Below are 17,806 nucleotides of genomic sequence, written 5' to 3'. Positions count from 1 at the left end.
GGTATCTGTAAAGAATCAGAAAGAAGCTCGAAATCCTCGAGGTCCCAATTAAAATTCCCGGTCCATCCCTCTCGAAGGACTAGATTGCGACATGTCAAGGCAAAAGAGCGCACGAACTCCGAATTTTTAAAGATGACGACGAAGTCACGTCCGTACGTCGAATATGCGCTACCAAGCGCTGATGGAAATCTGAATTTTGGTTGCAGAATCGAGACGCATGAGAGTCGATAGCGGGCGGACGTTATCAGGTGAGGGCCCAGCAGCTTTCGTCGACGGAATCGAGAGATGTCGGCGGCCGATGGCATGGACAATCCAGCGTTTACCATCGAGGAGGACTGCGCCGCCTCGGCGAAGGTGGACGATGGCCAGCAGCAAGTGACCTTGGACCAGGATCAGAAGCCAGCGTCGGAAGGTGGCCCGATGGAAAATGGCCACCAGCGATCGTTCGTGTCGCAGCAGTACGTGGAACCCGGAAGAACCAGTCCCGATCCTCGTTACAAAACGGAGACGAGGATCGAGCTACCAGAGAGCAACGAGAGGACCGTCGTCGAGCCAAAGCTAAACGGGAACGGAGTTCACGGAAACGGGAACAACAATGACGCCAGCTTCCTCAATAGTAGTGCAACCAGCGTGCAGATGAGTGGTGAGGATTTCCTTGGCGTAATATTTATTTTCCTTCTCTTTTCTCGCAGTGAAGTAGGGCTAAATACATTAGTGAATATGACAGGGAGGTACTGAACGGGTAGTATTATAGAATTGGTCCCTAGTGGGTAGAGCGAGGCTCGGAAGAATCTGCTTCAATGCTCACAGGAGCTGAATCTTTTTTCTGCTCGTGTTTGGCAAGTAGCTTTGAATCAGTGGGGGAGAGTGCATAAGGTGCAACGAAAGAGTCATGGTTTATGTAAGGACCTGTACCGGGAAAATTCTTGCGCGACAAAAAGTCCACGCAGCATGTCACCCTGGGCTCGTTGTCGGCGCTGCACGAAAGTGCAATCTCGTGTGACGTAAACCGTAATTGCAATCGACGAGCAGACTACTGTGGCTCGAGATTTCCAGCAGACTGGGACAAATAGTCGGAATGAATTGCGCAAAAATTTTCTTCGTCTACGTCTAATGAATAATGCACGCCGCGCGGCGGGGAAAACCTCCACGGGCGTCATGGTTGAAATTATAATACCGCGGAGTGGTCGATTCGCGAGGATCTTGGTCGCGGATTTAGATCGTCCCATCATTTATTGAAAATGTCTGCAATGCAGCCACGAGCCGAATATATGCAGTGGGTATATGTCGTTTAACTCTCAGACACTTAAAACGATAGAATATTACAACTCTTGCTGGAGATCGATAATGAGAAGAGGATGGAAGAGAAGTGGAATATACCAGTGAAAGGAAATGCCGTTTTGAGGAACTTTGATCGAAGTCTGATTTCCTTGAATGACATTAACGTAGAATGGAATACATTTAATGGATTTAGACCGACGTAGAATTTTCCTATGGAATCTGTAGATATCGTAGCTTTGAGATATTTCAACTGAATGGAAAAAACACTTTCGTGCGTACGATTCGAAAGCAAAGTAGAACGGGTCGAAGTAACAGCCACTGCTGAAATCTGCGTCGATCATACGATTTTACAAGATATGATCGGAACGAGTCGAACTTTCGATCGTTAATTACTACCACCGCCAGTTCCCAAAGAAAAAGTCGTTCGAGGTCGGTGAAACGCAGAAAGTGTACGGAGACAGTCCTCCCTAACAATAATCGGCATTAAAATGTTATACTTTTACCCTCGAGACAGTCAGCAACTAATCGCTTCTTACAACGAACTGGATTGTTATCTACGGTTTTGGTTCAGTACCTAAGTGTTTTGATCCAACATGAACCAACTTTCGTCGTAAGAAATATTAACGATATTGTAAGTTTCATAAAATGTTTAAAAGGAATAAAAACGTGAAGTACAAAGTGCTTGCTCAGGAAAATTTAGTATTCTTCGAGAGGCAGGTGGTGAGGCTTTAAACTGATGTGTCAGGTGCCACGAAATCAGGGAGAAAGCCATAAAATAGTGATGTTGGCAGTGTGTAGCAATTAATTAGCATATTCACGTGGAAAAATATCTCTCCGACCATTGCTCAATAATGGCACATTGACTTTTAAACTGTATGAACTTTTAACATCGATTTTACAGCGCGCAATGCTCTGGCCTGCAAATAGATATTGTATCGTGACGTGTAATTTCCACACCTATGAATTACATAAGTAATGAAACATATATCAGTATTTGTAAGTTTGAAGCTATACTGTTTCACATAGCACACGAACAAGTTTAAATATCACACAATTACACATATCAGCAATTGCCATTTATCAATTTGAAACGCATGAAATATTATTCAATGATTTTTTACTTTGCACTCTGAATTACTTAAAGTTCTTTTGCTGAGTGATGCACTTACCAAATAAAGAATTTTGACATAGGAAAAAGTATGATATAGTCATTTCAAAGTGAATAATTCATTTAATTGTTAATTAAAGCTTTGATGTGCCCGAGAGGTATACTTGGAACACAAATTGCATTGAGCGCCACGTGGGTCATGGGTGATTGATGCTTCGACCTTAGAATTTTTCATTATAATGATTATAGTAAATCTTTAGATTTGCAAATTTCTGACGAAGATTAATGTTATCGGGGATAAGGTAAATCTTAAGTGTATTATTCCACTACGAAATACTCTAATTTCTGACGATACACATTGAACTTAATATAAGCAAAAAGAAACGTGGGGAAATCAACGAGTAACATTTTTAAATTATACATTTCATCAAAACTCAACAATGAAACAAAATACGTTCATCCTCCCCTTAGTCGATTAGAAGTCTCTCTAGAAAAAATACAACGAACGTGAGTAAAGAATCTCACAAATTTAAAAAATATTTCGTATCAATTAACAATACCACTCCTCAGCTTCGCGGAAAAGTATATTCAGCGTAAGACACATTAAATTCTCACGAACCATGTGATTCAATAACGGAATCAAGCTCGCAGACATTGAGCTTGCAAAATTTAAAACTATTTTAACACAGACGCAACATACATTCTCCCCAGAATATTACTAATTGAAAAATAACGAGCCGCATTAGCGCTGATGGAACCACTCTCGGTCATGAATCATGAACGAGCGCATTCTCCATCGCAGTTCGTGATGCACGGTAATTGAATTCTAATGCCCCTGAAGAACAATATTTCCCGTTGCATAAGAAGGTCGAAAAACCAACATCCACAAGGAAATATGCTCCTTTAGAAACGTTGCACGTCGCCTCGTGTAGTACCTCCGAAGAAAAACGAGCACGGGGACGTTCGAGCGTAGAAAACTTCCCTTTATCACTTGAAAATTGGGCGATTAAATGCATCTATCATCCCCGACCAAGCTATGCTAACTCCGCCAAGGGAACTACCACAGTTGAAAGCCAGAAATTGTCGATCAAAGTCGAATGGACCTCACTCTACCAGTTCCCCCAAGAAAAACTCAACCGACAGGGGTTAGCGGTCCCTCCGTTATTGCCAATGACACGGGGGAGGGGGGGAGGGGTGGGCGAGGATTAATTTATGCAAGGAACGAGGTTTCTCTGAATTCGCGACCGAAAAACGGGAACCGGTTCCGCCACCCGCCGCAGCCGACATTGACAACGTAATTAACGGATTTCCCGTTTTCCCCAGACACCGGAAAGAAGGAGCAGATCGAGGCCGTAAACTTGGAACTGGTCTCGATGAGGCCTTACGCGGGCAACAATCATCAGACGAAGGGCCAAGAGGCCTGCGAAGTCCCAGCCGATTCCTACGAAGAATATTTCGTGCCTGTGAACGAGCACCGGAAGTACATCAGGTAACGATGGTCGATTTTCAACGCACTTGCATCACTCTGCCTACAATGTGTATCCTCTTCTTGGCTACTTGTTTAACATTAACTTGGTCGCCGTGCGTTTATTGTTCACCAGCCCGGCGGGTTTATAGTCTGCAGTGACACCAGTTCGCTGCCCAAGCCCCTCTACCCTCCACCAGGCCTGACCAGAGGTGGAAAGGTGGAGGTAGTTCAGTGGAATGGTGGAGGGAAGAGACTGTTGATAGCCTCCGGGGGACTGACTTTGTTCAGACTGTAGTTTTGGCGGGAAAATATGGCGATTAGCGAGGATTACGTTGTGAGCTTCGTGGGAAATGATTAGTCAGTGGAATTCTCGAGTTTTAAGTGGGGAAACTGTATGGCTCGTTTTTGAAAATCAGTTGAAATCCATGTATCTTTTATACGCTCCTAGGTGGCACTAATTGTGATCAAACACCTGGCTTTTATGGATAAGTGATTTGTAAACACGTCATTCATTTTTTGTAACTGCAGTTATATTAATTTGCCATCGAATTTACGAATGTTAATATATCCCTGGCACCTTCACATTTACGATATTTTGAAATATTTCGTGTCAAAAGAATCAGAATATTCCCATTCTCTCTGATGATGAATCTACGATCAGTGAAGTAATTCGACTTCGTGCGATGTCTTACGTATGCTTCAAAATTCTGTAGAGAATCTTCTTTATTTTTAAAGATATAGAGGAACGATGGGGCATTAGTTCGTCAATTGCAGAAGCTGTATTATCTCTACCGATTTTTCACATCGGTGGAAACGTTTTAGGAAGACTTGCATTGGTTGCATCGATTATATTAGAATCAGATAGTTCGTGTCTGAGTACGATCTTATTGCATCGGACCCAACGGGGAAATGCAAATGCATCGGTTGAATAAAAAAAAAAGGCCGCAGACAGGAACGGAACGAGCGAAGGTCCTCAGCCATTGCGGTATACGTTCACCGGTGGAGGAGTTTGCGAAACGAATGTGTCACAACATTTCATAGCAAAATGCAAGAGTGACCGCCACCATTGCAAAAATGACCGTCTTTCGTCGTTCTGTTCGTTCGACGCAGAAGCAGAGCCGACATAAGCATTCTGCAATTCGACGAGTCGCAGGTTTCCTCGATTTCAAAATAATTTCGCGACTCACAATTATTAAAAAAAAAACCGTGAGGGAAAGGAAATGTTAGAGAACGTGACGATCGGTCTGCAAGAGTCTAGCAGTGTCCTACCGTGTTTTTTTTCTCTCTTAACGCATCGCTTGCCTCCCAAGTGGCCCAATGGTATTCCGAAAATGTTAGGAAAGTAAATAGCAAGTTGATGAGCGCAACGATTGCTCGATGCCATTCGCGGTTTCGATAGGACGCGCTGAAAATTTGAAAGGATCTCCGTTGCGAAACGCTGTGTGATCGCGTGAGTGTAAATTGATCAACTTGCTAGAGAGTAAGAAGTAGTATGTTCGTAATAGCGCAGTGCACCGGGTATTAGTTTATGAGAAACCTTCGCGCGAAGCATGTACGTGTAATATGATTAATTAGCAAATAATGCGATAAGAAGTTATCTTAATACTCTGAAGCAGAACCTACTGCAACCTAAACTAACAATTGTCAAAAATTATTCTATAAAAAAAACTCCATTACATGAGAACAGATGAGAATTGCAAGCTATCGTCCATCTATCGTCTTCCACTAACGAAGCAAAATTAAGCATTGCATTCAAAATTTGGCAGACCATCTAGTATCAGGACCAAAGCAACCATGTATCTCCCAGAGGGACTCCTCTACTTCCACCCCTATCTCTAACCCCTTCAAACCTCACTGTTGCTCAATCTATACACCTGCACTATTACCGAATAAGTATCTGCTCCGCGCTCGAGGGCTCGATCATCAGACACGTGCACACGTTAGAGCCACCGTGTACAGTTTCACCGCTGCTGACCGATACATCACACTTTGCCCCAGCCTTAGTAGAGAGTTAGACGGTGTTTTCTGTTGTCGCGGCACCTAGCAGGGGTCCCGAGGCCGAGGTTGAAACAACCGTGGCTGGAGTGCGTTTTGATTTGGGCCCCGGCGTCGGCCGCGAGGGACTCAGCCTGAGAGACCCAGCCGCCGGACTGGTCGACTATTCCCACTGGCTGACAGCCCTCAGGTACTTCACCGATGCTTTCGAGGATGAGGAACAGGGAGGCTGGTTGAATCCGATGAACGGTGGATGCGCACGAACGCGAACTAACCCGCTTACCTATGCTGCTCTTTTATTCATACATTTTTTTTTCTGGTTCGAATGCGCGGCTGAGCCTTGATGTGTCTGACGATGGAATGCAAAACAGTTTCACAGAAACCCTCCATACCCACAATTGCACCGTGGCCACACGTTTATGTATACTATACTCGTGGACACGTGGATCGAAATAAAGAGGAACAAGTTTTGTCCGTTTTTTTTTTCAATCGATTGCTGACTACGTGACCCCCACTGAAAGAAGAGGCGCCACGTCCTCGTCCTATACATACCACACGGCATTTCCATTCGCTGAAACGATCATTTCGATATACTGGCAGGTGGTCACACCCTCAGGCATGAGAAATGATTGAAACTACCCCTCCCACACATCAACACAGATCACACTCTGGGTCCTACGAATCCCCAAGTCACGTATCGCCATCTCACGCAACAGACTTCGACGAACGTTCCGAGAAAGCCTGAGGCGTAGAAGGGCTATGAAGAACGTTGGTTGGGACGACTCGATTCGTTCGCGGATATGTGTTCTTAGAGTGGTGTCTGTTCGTCTAGGGGAGCTTCTAATCCCAATGGCTGGTCGCTGAAGAAGGTCTCGGACATTGGCAAGCACAGTGCTGTACAAAATACGCTTAACTTGGGTCCAGGATGGGGGTGATAGGGCGGCCAGCATAGATGACTGTTCTTAATCTGTGGTCACGTTGTGTTACAGGGGCGAGAAATTGTACGTAACCAAGGACAAACGATCGAGAAGCTCGTATTGGAGAAGAATGGCCTGCTGGGGATGCGGGCTACTGGTCCTCCTGATTGCCATCATCATCGCCATTCTAGCTGCAAGTAAGAATCCCCGCATTGCACAATCTCTTCCATTTGCCATCGCAGAAACGACTGTGGAACGTCCAATTCTGTTACAGCCGGTGTTATCCTGACGCAAGAAGCCTCAGAACCCTTGGAGAACAGTCATCAAACTAACTCCCAACAATTGGGTGACGTTCATACCGCGGGAAGTCAAGAGTACATCAAAGATCCACCATCGAGTCCTCCACCCGCGACTTCGAGCTTCCCACCGTGGCCGACCACGGACGAATCTATGTATGCCGCTGTGTCTAGCGCTCTCAATGGGCTATTGCGGTTGGATGAATTTCATTGGAGCAACGATTTGCACGATCACAAGTCCAGGGCGTACAGGCAGGTTGCTTCAGAGATAGAGGAGCACCTAACGAACATGCTGCGCCATACGGAGAACGGGACGATCGTTAAGGTGTACGAGATAGGTAAGGAGGGAGACGTGAAGTTCAGGATAAGCTACCCGCCGCGCCCCGTGCCTGAAGAGGTGCAGCAGATGATCGAAGAGACGCTGCGGAAGGGCGGCAACATGATTGGGCAGTATCATTTGAGGGAGCTACGGGTCAGCACACTCTTGAACGAATGTCAGATCGAAAATCATGGGTGTGCTGAGGTCTGTGAGTACGATTACGCGGAGGCTGCGTTCGTGTGCTCTTGTACTTCTGGAAAGACGTTGGATAAGGACGGGAAGAGATGCGAAGATAAGAACGATCTGAGTAACGTTGACATGGACGACGAGCCGCCGGAATCGAATACCGAAGCGGTGCATGATTACGGTCAAGGCAGGAGTACAGGACCAGAAAGTGATTTCAAGCCTGTAAGGCCCGATAATTGGGACCATTTAGGCTTCACCACGCAGGTAGCGCATGTGCAGCATGATTCGTCACAGGATGATAGGCAGACGTTCCATATGCATCCGCAATCGGATTACGAGGCGAAGGCTACGCCTATGACCACGACGGAGCACAATCGTGCGCTTAGTGATGATCCCGAGTCTGTTCATTGGATGCACAACCACTCGGGTCATGTTGATGCTGAGCCGAAGGCTGAACCAACAAGTGAGCCTGCTAATTCGGAACCTACTTCGGAACCTGAGCCTTCAGCTGAACCAGAGCCCTCTGTTGAACCTTCAGCTGAGCCAGAACCTTCAGTAAGCCCAGAGCCCTCAGCAGAGCTAACACCTTCTGCTGAACCAGAGCCCTCTGCAGAACCAGATGCTTCAGTGGAACCAGAACCTTCTGCCACAACAAAATCCCCAGTAGAAGCGGTGACTTCTGCAGAATCAGCGGCAGGTATCTCAGCCACCCCAGGACCTTCTGCAGAACCAGAACCCTCTGCAGAGCCAGAACCCCCAGCAGAGCCAGAACCCTCTGCAGAGCCAGAACCCCCTGCAGAGCCAGAACCCTCTATAGAGCCATCTCCAGAGCCAGAACCCCCTGCAGAGCCATCTCCAGAGCCAGAGCCTTCTCCAGAGCCAGAGCCCTCTCCAGAGCCCATCACTGACCTCCCATCTCTCGCAGAACCCAAATCCACCGCTGAGCCACAACCTCCATCCGAAGCAGATGTGTCTGACGAACCCAAACCCACAGTCCACCCGCAATCTCTTACTACAGAGCCTTCAGCTGAACCAGTAGCATCTACCGAAGCTTCTATCGAGTCCAAATCACCAACAGAGTCAGTATCCTCCGTCGAAGGTGAACCAGTCACCGAATGGAAACCTTCAAGTGAACCAGAATCCTCTACTGAATACAAATTACTTACTTTACCGCCCACGAAATCGGATTCTGTTGAGACAAAGCCCGAACAAAACATTCTTGTAGTGTCTCACGAAATGGAACACTCTACTGAGATGCAGCACAGTATGGGAGCAATGTCTTCCACTGAACAGCCTTCTAGTAAATCAGATTCCTCCACTGAATCCATGACTACGAATAACGTATTCGTCGGATCAATTACAGAATCACCATCCACTGAATCACCCCAAGCTTCGACCGCAACATCCATGCTCGAGGCTGAAGGCGCGAACACATTGCAGTCTAACTTTTCTACGAGCATGGAGCCAGAAACGACAACACTTCTGAACACCGTTGAAGAGACTACGTTGATGAGTAACGAAATGCCAACCGAGGGACCGTTAGGTGACGATGCACCCTTGCCAGTGATTCCTTTGATGGTTGACGACGAAGAGAGTAAGAATCAGTCGTTGGCAGATCAGTCTGAAATGAGTACTACGCCAGTGATCGATACGACGATGAAAGAGGTCAACGATGAGGAGGAGAAAGTGACAGAAAATCCTATGGGGCTTGAAAAACAGGAAACACCAATAGTAGAGCAAGCTACTGAAGCTGGTGTAATGCGCGATGGGGTAACAGAGCACGATGAGTCTGGAAACATAGAACCCTCCACAGAATCCGGATCAATGACATTGTCCAGTACTAAATCTACAGATCTTGAAGTGGAATCTGTTACAAACTCGAATGTAGATTCTGAAACAACCACTCTTCTTGTAGACACCTTACCAGAGAACGCCACTGACATAAGTTCCACAGCAGAGAGTAGCGCTACAACTTCCGAAGAGCCCAAGTCACAAAACGCTTCAGCTTTACCCGAAGACACCATCGAATCTTCGGTAACGCATTCCGAGACGAGTGCTCACGACTCGAACGAAACGAATATTATTGAACACACGTCAACCACCCTATTCCCCAAACTACCAAAGAACTTTGGCCACAATATTGAGCCCGTGGTGCTAGAGTCCCTTAAGAACAAAACAGAGGAGGAGCACATAATGGTCATACCGAAAACTGATCACATCAGTGAGTTAGAAAAGCTCCATGGGATTATTCCTCAACTTATCCCTGAGCAGAGCATCCACCCTGCAAACGCAACAGTATCTGAAGGTACCACGACAGGAAGCAAGGCTGGATCCTCTACTCAGAGAATCGGGACCATCTTGCAGCATTCCACCACCCACCCAGAAGAAAACATCGTTTCGGTAGGTGATTCGGGTTATTCAGGTCGTTACGACGACAACTTGGACCAGTCTACCAACCATCCGCTGCACCCTGCCGTGTATCCTGAGAATGCAGCGACAGAGAAGCCCGACATGACCTACGACAAGCACGTTGACGACATGTCACCCTTTCTACCAGACGTTCAGAAGGAGAAGGAAGTGAAGAAGGCGCCTAGACTCGACAAGGACGAGCAGGATGTACCCAATCCTTTCGAGGGGCCGGTTGAGGATGTCGTCACGTACAAACCAGTGACAGAGAGTGTTACACCATCCACGGAGCATCCTGCGAATGAAACTGTTCCTAAGGAGTCGATAAACGATGTGCACCCAGAGATAGACGACAGTAAACCATCGATCGGGCAAGAGGGTGATAGCAGGAAGGTAAACCACACGGATAGTAAGAATGAAGTCGCTGGTGGCATTGGCAAGGAAGCATTGGATGCTGTTGAAACTAATGACACAGAAGCTGGGGATCAAAATGGACTGCATACGTATGACGTTGTTAATAAGTCAGAGAGCAGTGAGAAGGTGATGAAGGAAAGTGAGGGTGCAAACGTTCCCGAGAAAGATGAGGAAGCACTGACAGTGGTACCACTGGAAGCGCAGTTTAAGGAAACAGAGACCACGATCAAGTATGACGTAGATAAGGACAAGTCTGAGGTATCCACCGAGGCTAGTGCAACTAGCATGCCCACGATGGATGCAGCAGAGAAACACTTGGAAGGACCAGCCGCGAGCAGTGCAACTACCTCTGAGAAGCCAGAGGAGAACGCTGTGGAGGATTTGTACAATGATATAAATGACGACACCTTGTCCAAGGGGTATCAACACGACGACACGGAGATTCATAAGGCGATTAAGAAGCCCAGCAAGCTGAGTGATTTAGATCCCACTCAGAATAAAGACGGGGAATCGTTGAAATCGACAGGCATGTTGAACGACACCGAAGTTGCTACGACCACGATGGGAAGTGTCCCAGATAAACATGTAGAAGACGCAAAACTGACCACGCAGATACCAGTGTTGCCATTGGAGATACAGCAAGAGATGTCCACGACAGAGAAATTCGAAAGCACCACGGTCACCGAGGAGAGTCCTCGAAAGGACAATGATACTAACGTAGAAAAGGAAGTTGCGACGACGGTACAAACTCCAACCACCCACGCGGCGTCGACGGATACCAAAACCACCGCCCAGGTGCCCATACTTCCTGAAGAACTGCAGACTACGGAGAGCGACTCGCTGCTGACCACGTCGTCCGTGAAACCAGACGCTGAGAAAACCAGCAACGACTCGCAGAATGCAGGCGCCGTGGAGATGTCTGGGGAGAAAGAACCTTCGATGTCCGTTAATAAAACCGAGGATTCGGTAACCAGTCCGATAGAACAGGTTCATCTGCACGATAATAAAACGGACGATCTGTTGCAAAGTGCAGTGGAACACGTTGGTGGTAGAAATATAAATATTTCGTGGCCGCAGGCGGTGATTCCACTCGTGAGCGAAGCAAACACGAGCCAGGAAAACGTAACTACACCATCGACGATGAATGACGAAGAGAATACGCAGAAGAAGATGGAAGTGGTGAACGAAACAGTGACGGAGGCTCCAGTTTCTGAACCTACCCTCCCAGTGTCCATTGAGGACGTAGTTACTACAGAAAAGAGTGTTTTCCAAGAACCAAGCAGTTCCAGCACAACCGAGGATGTCAGGCCAGTTACTGAGATAGTCGAAGACGACACAGAGCTTGCAAGGTTCGACTATAAGAGCCACTTGATCACCACGACACCTAGAGCTGTGTTGCCCGACTTGGACGTGGGGGAATTGTCGGAGGAAGATTTGAGGGTGATTCCATTGGATAAGACGTTGGAGGTGAAGAAGAAATCGACAGACAAGAAGGTGACCGATAAGTACAAATATAAAAAAGAGAAGGAACTCAATCTAGAAGGCAATGAAGAGAACGTAGCGACGGAGGTTCCAGAGCCCACTACCATAGTGTCAACACAGATACAGGATGTCACAGAAAGTACTCCAAAAGAAGCTCACAACGTAACGGAGGTCCCAGAACCACCTTCGCCTGACGCAACGGAGAACTCTGCGCAGGTGCCAAAGGTGAAGATCATCGAGACCACCGGTGGGTCCAATCAAACGGAGCCAAGGCTTGTCGACGTCTCTTCAATTGAAGGAGACACCAGTACCAAATCGGACAGCTCAAAGAAATACCCGAGCTTCATCCCCGTTTCAGAGGAAATCATCGAACCGGAGCACGTCACCCAGCCCTTCGTAGTCGTCCGAAACTATCAACTTCGCCGGCAGAACACGGACGACGACTTTGCCACAGAGAATCCGTCGATTCTCAGCGAGCCGACCAACGAAGGACACGCGATGATCGACCCAGAGAAAATTGCCGCGCTGGATGGGACAACAGCGAATCAAACAGGTTCGCAGCCTCCAGCGTTTCCTCAATCATCTGTTACCTCACTCGGGCAGGAAACAAGCGTGAATCAGCCCGCGAGAGAGCAAAACGTGGTCCCGGCGACCAAATCACCGGATACGGTCGTCGAGACGACGAGCCACATCGACGTGCTCTTCCCGCACCTGCCTCCAAACATCGTTTACTCCAAGTGCACCGCTGGCCAGTTCCAATGCACGAACGGAACGTCCAGGGACGGCGCGTACTGCGTCAAGCGATCAGCGCAATGCGACTCTGAGAACGATTGCTCGGACGGCTCGGATGAATTGAACTGCGAGGAGAAGCACTGCCCTGGGAACTTCCAGTGCGCCAGTGGGCAATGCTTGAAGAGGGACCTGGTGTGCAACAGGATCGTGGACTGCGACGACGGCAGCGACGAGAGGAACTGCGACGAATGGAAGTGCCAGTTCGACGAGTTTAAATGCCCCAACGGTGAGTTGTTCAGGTTGAAGCTATTATACCATGGATGGTTGGATGTAGATCGGAGTAATGTTCGTGGAACGCAAGAAGTGAAAGGGAAAACGGTCGCGTTCGATACTAATACGGCTGGCGGGTAAGTCGCGTGTTTCTTTCAGGTAATGGGACACGAGTTGTCAATGTCGCTTGGTATGGTTAAAAGAAGTCACAGATTAGTAGTCAACTGGGTCATTTCTAGGATAGGAATGTTCGCTGTAGCGCTGAGAACAATTGAGGACGAATTAACTCGGTTTTCTTACAGAGAAAAAAACATTCCAATGCTATGTGGAATGATACCGCGTTTACGTGAAAAATAGTAGAGGAATAAAACTTTTTGTATCACTTTTACTATCGCTGAAATGATGCATAGGCTTGAAAAAGATTGGGAAATCTCGATGAGAGTAGCAAAAACGTTCGTCATCGCGATTGCATCGGTTTCAATCGCAGCAGAACGAACAGAGACATTCAGTTGCTTATGTTTAGTGGACTTTTCATTCTAGGAAGATGTATCCCAGGCCTCTCGCAGTGCGATGGACGACCAGATTGCGAAGACCATCGGGACGAATATAACTGTGCCAAAATCTGTGGGAACGACGAGTATCTTTGTCCAACGGAGAACTGGTGCATACCACTGACATGGCACTGCAATGGAATCAGCGAGTGTGCAAACGGGGAGGACGAGAAGCTCTGCGACTGCGCCCTCGATCAATTCAAGTGCCAGACAGGGGGATGCGTCCCAGAAAATCAGGTTTGCGATGGAATAGAACACTGCCCGGATCATTCTGACGAATGGGGCTGTTTAATGACAAATACGACGGCGGAGAGAAATTTCACGGATCTACACAAAGAAGGCGAAGCTGGGAATAACGGAGCACACGGGGTGATTGAGACCACGTCTCTGTTGAAAATAAGGTATACATCTTGATTAGACGAATAGATGATCTGAGCTCGATTGTGGAACAAACTGATAAAGCATTCATTCGTGATGAGTTACTTGTCTACACTGATCAAAATTCATGTTGAACAGGTTCTCTTCCTTTTTCCCTAAGAAAATGCATAACGAACTTTGCTATCAGATTACTCTACAAGAATTTAGGACTACTTCCACGATCGTGTATCGGTACAATTGACCTAGAATACATATTTTTATCACGTTACAGACAATTCGATGGCAGTCATCGCTTAGTTTGCTCCGATGCATGGACCGAAGAGTTCAGCGACTCTTATTGCCAAGCACTAGGGTTCGCTGGCGCCGAGGCGACGGAGTTGACGAAGTGGGATAGGCAGCAGAAAATTCTAAGACTGAAGTCCAATCCAAATCACCGTATGCCACTAGTCACGAACTTGGAACCAGTGGAGTTCTGCGTTTCGGAGAAGGTCGTGCAGATCTCCTGCCAAGAATTCTCCTGCGGTTCCCATTATGGGGAGGGTCCAACCGCGAGACTAGTCGGCGGAACTCCAGCCAGCGAAGGGCAATGGTCCAGCGTGGTTTTGCTAAAGGAACCGAAATACGGTGCTGCTTGCACGGCAAGCGTGGTGGGGCCCATGCACGTGCTCTCCAGTTATTCCTGCATTCACAGGTAATGGAAGAATCGACGAAAGAAATCGAAACGCGAATGTTAAGTGTATTAGATTGGATTAATCTGACCCAGATCATCCTCCAATTTCAGATACAAGCAGAGCAATGGATGGCAACTGTTCACCGGTGAAAATCTACTAAAGGCACACCCCGTCAGGAACATCATCCCCTATCCTCAAGTGAAATACAATCAATTCCTGTACAACAACGATATCGCGTTGGTGCAGCTAGAGAGACCTTTGACTTTCTCGAGGAACGTGAGTGCTGTTTGCCTTCCGCAGCACCCCATACAGGTGTGTATCATGATCTCGAGGTCTGGTAATATCTTCCACTCGAGAATACACATCATCTCTACCTTTTTTCCCTTCAAATTTCAGCCAAGACAAATATGCGTTACTGTCGGATGGGGATTCCCTGTGAACGGGGAGGTGGACTTGCAGAAATACCTGAAGTTCCTGCCACTACCAACGTATGATTCAGAAAAATGCAACGGGACGAGTCACTACGCAGGATTTATCACTAAGGACAACATATGCGCTGGATTCACCGATACAGACAAAGGACCATGCTATGTAAGATTTAAAATCCAGATTGCCATGCTCCACAGGAGTAGGTATGCATGGATAGCAAACAATATTCGTACTGTCTTTTTCAGAACGACGAAGGAGCGCCTCTAATGTGCGGCAGTGAATCCGGGGGAGAATCAGCCAGATGGGAAATTCAGGGATTACTCAGTCATCATAGTAGGTGCTCAAGGGGTCACCCAGCAATTTATTCCAGCGTGGAACCTGCGCTTTCTTGGCTCCGACAGTCTGTGCCTGCTTTGCAAATGGAAAGCTAAAGCTCTAATTGTTTCTTCTTTCTTTTTATCTAATGAAAGTACACGAGTATTAGACGAATCTAAATCGACCGCGACATACTGGGATTAGTATTAGAAAGAGCAGAAAATTCGTAGGAGGGGACGAATAGGGGAGACCTTCCACTCCGTTTCGGAATTCGCGAAATGATAGCGAAGAGGTGTACTTAATTCGTTGCTTTCTCGTTATATCCGTCTATACTTCAAACAGTATGTTCCTATTTAAATGCAAAGAGTGCATTCGACGGATAACATTAAATGGCCATAATTCGATGTTCTGTATTTGAAAGGAAATGTGAGTGATCTTTTCTTTGTTACATTACCGAATACTGATTAATGGGTAGACACTGCAATATTTCGTGGCGAGCCCTACACTCGCGACACGTACGGGAACAAAGAGAACTACGGAGGGTACATACGATTGGCGACACGATACTTATTTACAATTAATAAGTTTGTAAATACTGTATAAAGTGACTGTTTAATATGATTAACATTATAAGAGATTTTTTACAGGTTTAGAAAATTAGGTCTCTTATGCTGTTTCTTAAGTGTCACAGTGAGAAAGATATTGAATGTTTGACCCTGTTAAATACCTAACAGTTTTAAAAATCCGCTTCTATTGGGCTGTTAATTTCGGATAGTAACTGTACCCAGCAAAGTGTTCGGATACAGTTACTATGCACAAGATAACAGCAAAATCAGAGTATTTATTCGAAATAAGAGACCGCCGCATAAATACGCCCAATTATTCATTAAATGGTTCGTCTCAGAGATCCTAAGGCAGGATTTCTGAAATGAACAGTGGACTAGGATAAGAAATAGGTAGGACGAATGTATATAATATATAAGTATTTTAATAAAATACATTGTTACGGAGAGATACAACAATAAAATATGTTCATGTATGCATAGTCATTGATGAATGCGTAAATATTTTTATATACTAAGATAAAAAATAAATGTATCTTAAACGTATGCAACACTTTTTCACTTCAAGGTAAAAAACATTAAATAATATCATCGTTAAAACCATGTGCTAATTATGCGATACACTTTTAATCTACTTGCTTCTTGGGTAGAGCCGCGACTTCGGCAGCAGTTACCGCCGCGTCTATGGTAATTAAGGACTTGGAAATGCCGGTTATCACTTCGTTATACTTAGAAAATATTTCGTTCATGCGCCCATTTAAGTCTTGACTCTCTTCGTATATTTTTAAATACGACAAATTTAAATTATTCAGCTTATTCGTTAACTCTGGCACATCTTGCAAGCGGTCGGTTTCTAACGCAGGCGCCAATTCTTGTACCTGACGCAGCATTTCATAATTCTGCTTGATCTCCGGCGTCATCACAAGCAGTAGCTGAACTTTAGCCTCTGTAGGTATGTCTGAGCTTTCGCACACCGGATCTAAGTAACTATTTAATTCTGGCAACCGCTTTATCGCTGCAGCAGCTTTCTCACGCCCTGACATAGCAGACGAAATCAATGTGTTCACGTGTAAAAGACTATCGACCACAGGATTCTCCAACTGGGCGATGTCGGCATCTTTCGCCTTTGTAAGCCCGTATATTTGCTTCTCCAAGTCAGCGATTCTATCCTCTAATAACTCAATAGTTGTCATTCTAAATGTTGAAAGATAACACGTGGTAATATTCTTGCGCATATGTTTCCACAAACGAATTGCAAATTACTGTTATAAATGGAAATTTAACACCTTGAACTGTATACAACGTGACGGAACAAATTTATCTGCTATTGTTATGTAATACGTATATAATTATAAAACAAAGAGGATAAAAGCGATAATACGACAATAACTATATACGTTGATAAATACGACAACGATAAGTAAAATAGTAAAAATAATTAATCATAAAACAAGTGAAATATGTACGTATATAATAGAATCTTAAACACTTGTTATGGATATTCTATAAACTCGAAGCAATTGACAATGAATGCTGTACTTGCATGTAATAATACTTACGCGAAGAGAGTCAAAAATTTAAGCTACGTGACTTTAATATATATAACAAAGTAACCGTATGATATAAACAGAACGTTGAAATTCGGGACACAAATTTTGACAACTCTAAAGAGGTTATGCGTGTACGTTCCACTGCTTCGATCTGAAGTAACGCGAACGTCGATATACTAGGCTGAAGTAGCGCTTACTTCGCAGTGATCGAAAAAGGCGGCAAAGTGAGTATGTTAATAAATTTCAATTTCTAAAAGATTGTAACGGTGGAGCTTACAATCTTCATAATTCCAACATGTAAGTGAATTTCAGCAATTAAATAAATGCACCATTATATATGAATAATTTATACAGTATCTAAATTCACCTCAAATTCATCTATGAACATTCCTATCGTTGTCTAATCTGCCCACATTACTTTCAAACATATCTGAGACATTTTAGAAAATGTAGCGTCGAAAATATGGAAAACTAA

The 17,806-nt window shown here is 45.6% G+C and overlaps 3 protein-coding genes across 5 annotated transcripts in view; 1 reads left to right on the top strand and 2 right to left on the bottom strand.

The window, feature by feature from the left end:
- LOC143376626 (uncharacterized) overlaps positions 1 to 16,327 on the top strand; it is a 44,777-nt gene extending 28,450 nt beyond the window's left edge. Inside the window, exons 2-11 of one of the 2 annotated variants that reach the window (XM_076827152.1) lie at positions 207 to 643; positions 3,713 to 3,878; positions 5,902 to 6,042; positions 6,842 to 6,966; positions 7,044 to 12,890; positions 13,415 to 13,826; positions 14,075 to 14,494; positions 14,585 to 14,786; positions 14,871 to 15,065; positions 15,149 to 16,327. In XM_076827152.1, coding sequence (XP_076683267.1) covers positions 286 to 643; positions 3,713 to 3,878; positions 5,902 to 6,042; positions 6,842 to 6,966; positions 7,044 to 12,890; positions 13,415 to 13,826; positions 14,075 to 14,494; positions 14,585 to 14,786; positions 14,871 to 15,065; positions 15,149 to 15,334 — 8,052 coding nt within the window. In that variant the 5' untranslated portion in view covers positions 207 to 285 and the 3' untranslated portion in view covers positions 15,335 to 16,327. The remainder of the gene's footprint in view (positions 1 to 206; positions 644 to 3,712; positions 3,879 to 5,901; positions 6,043 to 6,841; positions 6,967 to 7,043; positions 12,891 to 13,414; positions 13,827 to 14,074; positions 14,495 to 14,584; positions 14,787 to 14,870; positions 15,066 to 15,148) is intronic. The other variant, XM_076827153.1, reaches the window with a different exon arrangement.
- Rpl35a (ribosomal protein L35A) overlaps positions 1 to 17,806 on the bottom strand; it is a 168,803-nt gene that overhangs the window by 18,732 nt on the left and 132,265 nt on the right. The window lies entirely within an intron of this gene.
- LOC143376648 (dynactin subunit 3) lies at positions 16,189 to 17,500 on the bottom strand. Of its 2 annotated transcripts, none has more exons than XM_076827205.1 (2): positions 17,341 to 17,500; positions 16,189 to 16,975 (listed from the first exon to the last, which is right to left on the bottom strand). In XM_076827205.1, exon 2 carries the CDS (start codon positions 16,972 to 16,974, stop codon positions 16,408 to 16,410), a length of 567 nt encoding a protein of 188 aa, XP_076683320.1. In that variant the 5' UTR covers position 16,975; positions 17,341 to 17,500; the 3' UTR covers positions 16,189 to 16,407. The 2 variants fall into 2 exon arrangements, with proteins under 2 accessions (XP_076683320.1, XP_076683321.1); XM_076827206.1 differs by having other exon boundaries at positions 17,321 to 17,477.

Source organism: Andrena cerasifolii, chromosome 14 (assembly GCF_050908995.1).
Source record: "Andrena cerasifolii isolate SP2316 chromosome 14, iyAndCera1_principal, whole genome shotgun sequence".
NCBI lineage: Eukaryota > Metazoa > Arthropoda > Insecta > Hymenoptera > Andrenidae > Andrena > Andrena cerasifolii.
Note: the sequence above shows the minus strand (reverse complement) of the source record. Positions and strands in the feature narration are given on the sequence as shown.

Bases quoted from the DNA above. Each gene is read 5' to 3' on its own strand.
- LOC143376648 (XM_076827205.1), bottom strand. From the start codon at position 16,974: ATGACAACTATTGAGTTATTAGAGGATAGAATCGCTGACTTGGAGAAG.